The sequence below is a fragment of the Pungitius pungitius genome, chromosome 2 (genome assembly GCF_949316345.1).
Source record: "Pungitius pungitius chromosome 2, fPunPun2.1, whole genome shotgun sequence".
Classification (NCBI taxonomy): Eukaryota; Metazoa; Chordata; class Actinopteri; order Perciformes; family Gasterosteidae; genus Pungitius; species Pungitius pungitius.
Window position 1 is genome coordinate 33,335,347 of NC_084901.1, and position 7,351 is coordinate 33,342,697.

At 45.4% G+C, this 7,351-nt stretch overlaps 1 protein-coding gene across 1 annotated transcript; it reads left to right on the forward strand.

The window, feature by feature from the left end:
* Positions 1-192: 192 nt before the first annotated feature.
* Positions 193-7,334, forward strand: gabra6a (gamma-aminobutyric acid type A receptor subunit alpha6a). The gene is made up of 10 exons (XM_037460683.2): positions 193-345; positions 422-528; positions 665-732; positions 1,116-1,336; positions 1,435-1,517; positions 1,619-1,762; positions 2,485-2,637; positions 2,734-2,981; positions 4,807-5,051; positions 6,224-7,334. The coding sequence occupies exons 1-10, from the start codon at positions 287-289 to the stop codon at positions 6,243-6,245; spliced, it is 1,350 nt and encodes a 449-aa protein (XP_037316580.1). The 5' UTR covers positions 193-286; the 3' UTR covers positions 6,246-7,334.
* Positions 7,335-7,351: the final 17 nt, after the last annotated feature.

Below are 7,351 nucleotides of genomic sequence, written 5' to 3' on the forward strand. Positions count from 1 at the left end.
CATTAACTAACAAGTCTTTCTTGTTTTTTTTTTCTTCATCAATGTACTGTGGGGAGGTTTAAATGAAACCAAGATAATGCGGTGTTTGTCTAAAAATGGAGTGGATTTACTAATCTGTTAATTAGATTACTGTTCTTGACTAAGTGCCTCCGGAGTCCTTATTCAAACCTACCAGTCACTTTAGCACTTTGACGCCAATAAGGACTGTAGCTCTGTTTTAACTGCCCTCAATGCTGTTGTACAAAGGATGATTTGTGTCGTGAATTGACGGCATATTTTGGGATAAATGCTGCCCAGGATGGCCATTCTGACATTTACTTGTGTTACTTTTATCTGCTGGATAAAGTAAGTCTTCCCTCTCTGCTTAAACATGGGTTTGAGTACACTGAGTCTTCAACTTTAACCTTTATTTACTCTGCAGTCTTGGTAATGTGCATGGAGCTGAGAAGATCTACTCGGACAACATCACCCTAATTTTGGATCGACTTTTGGATGGTTACGACAACAGATTGCGACCTGGATCTGGAGGTAATTTGGACTTTAAATCTAAAGCCTAAAGCCTGGTCTCTACAGAAACATATATTCATTGATACATTATAACATTAGTGGAGGACTATTCTTGTGCACATTGTGTGTATTATACATTTGTTTATTACTTTTATAGGTGGTCTTACAGAGGTGAAAACAGACATCTTCGTCACCAGCTTTGGACCTGTATCAGATGTTGAGATGGTGAGATACTTCTGTTGTAAGGAGATTCATATTTGCTGACTCATGGAGATGAAAGCGCTTCAGTGACCGCTAAATTTCTGCCTGGCGGGCAAACTGCCACAAGACCATCTAATCAGCTTTAATCTGTTTGACCAGCCCTATAACTCCATTGTCGATGGCCTCTAAATCAATATGACAACACGTCAGACAGAGGGAATGGCTGAATGGATTGATTAATGATTATCTGTGATGAGTGGCATCCATCATTGCCTCGTCATCTCTCCGCACCATCTACAGCCAGTTGAAATGACTCCCCAGTATTACGTACACTGGGGAACGTCTGGGACGAAGATTGCAATGTAAAACTTTGGGTGGTTTTGTTTTATATCCACAACATGCATTAGGAGTACACCATGGACATGTTCTTCCGTCAGATGTGGGTCGACGAGCGGCTTAAGTTTGAAGGCCCGTCTGAAATCCTGCGACTGAACAACCGCATGGTGGACAAGATCTGGACGCCGGACACTTTTTTCCGAAACTCCAAGAAGTCCATTTCTCACAACATGACCACGCCCAACAAACTGTTCCGAATCATGCAGAACGGCACCGTCCTCTACACCATGAGGTGACCCTACATCAAACACCTACTGTTTAGTCAATTGGATCTTTTGTGGACACTAGGTCTACAGGAAAAAGATAACTTGTGTGTTCTCTTGCTGTTAGACTGACAATCACTTCGGAATGTCCAATGAGGCTTATGGACTTCCCCATGGACGGCCACGCGTGTCCCCTCAGGTTTGGAAGTTGTAAGTTTAACAGATTTGTTCATGAACAGAAAGAATAATAATGGCCACATTCAAGAACGGGTCAACCCTTTGAGTTTTTCTTATTGCCTTTGCATTTGCAGATGCCTACACAAGCAGTGAAATTATTTTCACTTGGCGGAAGGGACCGGTAGCATCGGTTGATTGTCCTGCCGAGTCCATGAGTCTTCTGCAGTATGACCTGGTGGGACAGACGCTGTCCAGTGAGATATTCAAATCAAACACAGGTGACGCCCTCTGTCCGCTATCACGTTGCTACACGGCTGCCTTCCCCCACTCCGGCTTTTTTCCTTTATCTCTTGAGCTGATGAATCTGAGAGCAAAAAGGGGGTCAGATGAGCTGCTTCAAACACTGGTGTCCATTATTCGCCCAGAGTAGAGCCAAAATAAAAGCAAAGACTTCCTTCAGAGCACTGACAGAGACTGAAGAGGATGAGGGATGGGGGAGTGTGTGTCTGAGTGTGCGTGTTTCACCGGGAGCAGGAGGAGGGCTCCCGTCCTGTGAACCCAGCAGATCCGTGGCATAGGGAGGAAAAGGTTGAGGCAGGCATTAGAACGTGGGACTGATAGCCATTTGGAAAACCAAAAGAAAGAGAGAGAGAGTAAATCTGTGTGTGTGTGTGTGTGCGGTCTGTACAAATGTGTTCAGACTCGGGCAGTTACGCATAGTGACACTGCCTGCTCCCTCCTCTGCCCCCTCCTCGCGCGCGCCTTCTTTTCGAATTCATCCCATTTCTAAATAAATGTCCGCCGTGCCCCCTCCTTCCTCTCTTTCTTCCTCTTGCCTCTCAAATGATGGGAGGTTATTCCAGCCGTAACACCAGAAATGCATCTGTACCTTTCCTTCAGCAGCTTTTCTGCTTTCAAGGGCAGGCAAGGGCATCCGCTCTGTGCTACCCTGCTCGGTCCCTCAGGGCTGCTCTCCTCACACATGCTTTTGATCTTGCAGGTCACTACTCTGTGCAGGTGGTCCATTTCCACCTCCAGAGGAAGCTGGGCTACTACCTCATCCAGACCTACATCCCTCTCATTATGGTGGTGGTGCTGTCACAAGTGTCTTTTTGGATCAACAAAGAGTCTGTTCCTGCACGCACAGTTGCTGGTACGGCGCTCTTGCCCCCACTTTAATGTTTACCAGTGGCGTTTGACATTGTTGTTCTTCTCCATGTGTACTTCACCAGCGCTTGTCTCCCTCCAGGTATCACAACAGTGCTGACCATGACCACCTTGAGCATCAGCGCCCGCGAGTCCCTTCCCAAAGTAGCCTATGCCACGGCCATGGATTGGTTCATCGCTGTGTGTTTTGCCTTCGTGGCGTCGGCTCTGGTGGAGTTTGCGGCAGTGAACTACCTCGCCACCCTGCAGGCCAACCGCCTGAAGAAGCAGAAGGTCAGACAAGACAAGCTGGAGGTGCTGGCTACCGGCAGCGATGACGACAACTCTTTGGTGAGAATCTAACTTCACGTCACCGTCTAAAACGTTGGGGATCGCCACGTAACCTGAATTACAAGTCAACTGTAAAAGTTTAGAAAAGCAAAGTGTGTGTTTGCAACATTAACACAAGACATTTAACACAAAGTAACGGTCGTTACTTTGGATAAAGATGTGTAAAAACTGGTGAAACGTGATTGTTACCCTGCGGATGAATGCAGCCCCCACAGTTCAGTCAACAGTCCCCAGGTGCATGTGCACATTTAGCTTTGCTCTTTGCACATTCTGTTGCGCGGTGTTGGTTTTCTGCTGCGTTTGGGTACAGATTACTACAGTTTAGCCTGGCTTCCTCTTGCTGTACGGTTAGGCAGGGTGAATAAGTTGCTGACATAACATGAACTTATCTGGTGTTTGTACCGATCGGGTTCAAGATGTAGTCCTCTTGCTAACGCATGCAAGAGGACGCTGAAGGCTTTTTCCAGGCAAATTCTATGATGTAAATGAATAAAGACATCACATTAAGATACTGAATATAGTTTAACTGTCAAATAGTTGTTTCAACTTTTTTTATCTAGAGGTGTATGTATGCTAAATATTAAGTAAGGTTACATGAGCACAGCTTTCAGTCTTAATGCTAAAGTTTAGCATTAAGACTGTTTTGGACTCGAGCGTCATGTTTTGCGAAGAAACACCACAATAAAATCAAGCGGATCATAAAATGCTTGATAAGAAAGCAAAGAAGCGTCTTTCACAAAATCTTTGATTTGTTCCATTAATATATGTTACTACCTGGTTGGCTTAAGAATTGATTTAAGTAAACCAGGTTTTGTAGGAAAGCTACCTGCTCAGCAACGTCATCGTATGATCTTATATACCATTTGAAGAATGATATCACTTGATATCTCAAATTCCTGTACATTAATAATAAAGGTTAGTGGTTTGTCCACTAGAATCTGCTCAGTGTTGCCAGAGTTTGATGATGCAGTGATGGTCGTTATGAGCCAGAAGCAAGCAGCTCCACACATGTAGAGAGATAGAAATCATGCCCCAGATCAGGTCTTTTTCAATGCATTTCCATGTAGTCGTGCAGCATGTTCCATTCTCCTAATTCAGGGCACACTGCACATTAAATAGTAATAGGGGCTGTTGTAGTGCTCTCATCTAAAGCTATATGCTGAATGTTAATACAGTAAGCCACTACTGCGTCCTCCTGGGATCTGCCTCACGTGCAAGGCTCATGGTTAGATGTTTTAAAAATAGCCCCAGTGTGAGAACAGAGACTAAGTCCAGCACTTCTCCGTGCTTAATCTCTTAACCATCCTATGGGCATCCAGCAAACTACTTGCTGCGTTCTATGGAGATGTTGGCATGCCATTGGAAAAAAAAAAGTTCCTGTGGGAATCAACATAGGTTCCAGCCTCACATGCACGTCTCCAGCATGTTGACATCCGTATGCATGTACCTGCTGGCTAGAACTTGCTAGTTTGGTTTCCTTTACACTACCAATCCTTTTCCTTCCACTTAGCAGAAACCCCACACAAACTCTCTCTCATCTCTTCTCGTTGTCCCTCCACATTGCCCCCACCAGCTGGACAGCTGCCCTCAGGAGGGCCTGACGAGGAGAAACCACTTAAAAAAAAGTTCCTGTGGGAATCAACATAGGTTCCAGCCTCACATGCACGTCTCCAGCATGTTGACATCCGTATGCATGTACCTGCTGGCTAGAACTTGCTAGTTTGGTTTCCTTTACACTACCAATCCTTTTCCTTCCACTTAGCAGAAACCCCACACAAACTCTCTCTCATCTCTTCTCGTTGTCCCTCCACATTGCCCCCACCAGCTGGACAGCTGCCCTCAGGAGGGCCTGACGAGGAGAAACCACTCAGTGTGTCGCAGCGATCCAGGAGATGCTCCGCCGCTGCCAATTTTCCTCCAGCAGGGCTCCGCATTTCCTCCCATCCCACAGCTGGCCGGCACCAGCCCCATCGACGAGTATGCCCGCGTCCTCTTCCCGCTGACCTTCGCCCTCTTCAACCTGGTCTACTGGTACATCTACTTGGCCAAGGACACCATGGAGAGTGCCAGGTACATCAGCCAAAGGGGTCGGCTCGGTGCAGTTACCGATCTGTCCTGGTACTAATGTTACCACAATGAGGAATCTTCTTTTTATTATAATCCAACTCAAATTCTAGTTATAGTCCACAATATCTACCAGGAACTTCATACATAGGTTGAATTTTTTTTTTAAAGTAAGATTTAAGAAAAGAACCATCATTTTGGGAAAGAGAAACAGAAAAACCTTTTCATTTACTTTACTAGTACTTCACGGGGACGTGAAGTACTAGTGTTTTTACCCATGATCAGATCTTACAAAAAAGTCTTGGACATTTTATTGTAGTATTTATCCATACTTACCTTGTAGCTCACCGACATCCGTCTCACTCTGATTGAATTATCATAGCTTCAGTAGAACAGTAACTACCCACAGTTTTTGTCGAAGACTTTTATCCCGGCAGTAAAGACATCAATAATTTCTAATGCTGAAACCCCCTGGAGTTGGAGGATGGAGAAAGAAAGAGAATGATGTTTGGTCTTGTTGTTGCTAAACTTACACCAGCAATGGGGCTTTTATCATCATAGATTAAATAGAACACAAAAAGCCCGGCTTTGGTTAATTTGAGAAAAAAATCTGCATACATTTCTCTCCTCTTTTATATAAGGTTTACCTGAAGGCTGGTGAAACCCCATCTGTTTTAATGACAACACTGTTTCTCCCCCAATGGAGGTCTCGAAAGGGAAAAAGAAACCAAAGCTTTGTACACTAAGAACATGAAAAAGAGACTATTTTCTTCCCTGCAAGTGAACCACTTATTGAACACAAAGCTCCATGTCTGAGAAAGAAAGAGAGGGATACAGAGTAAAGAGAGAGAGAGAGAGAGAGAGAGAGAGAGGGAGACTGTGGGGAGCGAGATGTGTTACGCAACAGTATGGAGTGCAAATCTGCTCAATCTCATGTTCCCGTACGATCGTTCTTCTGGTGGTTTTGTTCACGACGTTCTGAAGAATAATGAGAGAGACGAGACGGAGAGCACGAGAGCAGCAGCATCACATCTATTCCCTTTACGTGTTGACCCCGCGAGGTACTTTTAAAGAAGGCTCTGGGAGTGCAGGGAGCACACAGGTGGGGCCACTGCACAAAGGTTTCTGTACATCCTCCTTCATTCGTTTAATGCCCTGCCGTGTTGTTGGTCTTGCAGGGACGTGGTTCTTAGTATCTAAGAGGACCTGGAAAAGGGCACGTGCCGCCGGAGAGACCTTCAGTACCCAGCCAGCCTGACTTCAACCCTCCTCTCTCTTTCTCTCCCTGTCTCCCTCTGTGTGTGTGTGTGTGTGTGTGTGTGTGAGAACAAGCCTTCAGCAGTCAGTCTGCTCTCATCTGACAGAGGAAATGAATCAGAAACTCATTTATTCTCCTGCCGCACATCTACTCATTTCACAGGCTGTGACCACTGCCCACTTGTGTCCTGATCAGCAGCTGAAGAGCTGCCCTTCACGGGCCTCAATCACTCTAAAGCCTGCCACGTGCACACAACAACGTCTCGGGCCCCCTGGAACCAGACAGACGCCACAGACATGCAGCACGCATGACGCTCAGACACACGCTTAGAAACACATCAAAAAGAAGTGCATGATATAATCTGTGATGGCTGTAACGGGTGGTGATGCAACAGTGAACCAATGCTTTCAGAAGCCTGCCCTCTACAGAAGCACAGCTCCCACTACAACAAGATCAAAGGCAATTTAGAGGAGGCTCGCATCCCTCCCTGCGGCTTCAGAAATGTACTCAAACCTGAGAAAATGAATTGTGGGATTGTGTTTTCCATCCCACCATCACACCTGCTCGGCCCGCTCCGGTGCTCCTTCTACATTGTCAGATCTACTGCAGGTCTTCTGGAAACATTGCAGAGGAGAGTAGGATGTAATACCCATGGGTGTTGATGACACTCATTTTCTATTTTTGTACAGATGCTGCATGATTGTGGGACCCAGATGTTTGTCTGAAGCGTAAACCTCAAACGGTTGGAGTGTTGTCCTCTTTTCACCCATTTAACACGCACACTGACATGCAAGCTGAGGGAATAAACTTGATCTCAAGTTGACATTTTGACCACTTAAACCCTTCAATCCATCCCATCGTTTGACCTTGTAAGGATATACCAACTCAACTGCCAAGTGGTAAGAAATAAAAAATAAAAGAAATTTCTAAAATCAACACCGCTGTCGTTCCTTTCACTCCTGGCACATACGCTTGCTTCTTCATTACGCACAACCACTTGTCCCTTTAATATTTTTCTCTGCAATGGAAACTGCTCATCCACCATCAT

Coding starts and splice junctions, on each gene's coding strand:
- gabra6a (XM_037460683.2), top strand. CDS start 287: ATGCTGCCCAGGATGGCCATTCTGACATTTACTTGTGTTACTTTTATC. Junction 1,518..1,618: donor TCCCCTCAGGTTTGGAAGTT/GTAAGTTTAACA, acceptor TTGCATTTGCAG/ATGCCTACACAAGCAGTGAA. Junction 2,638..2,733: donor TCCTGCACGCACAGTTGCTG/GTACGGCGCTCT, acceptor GTCTCCCTCCAG/GTATCACAACAGTGCTGACC.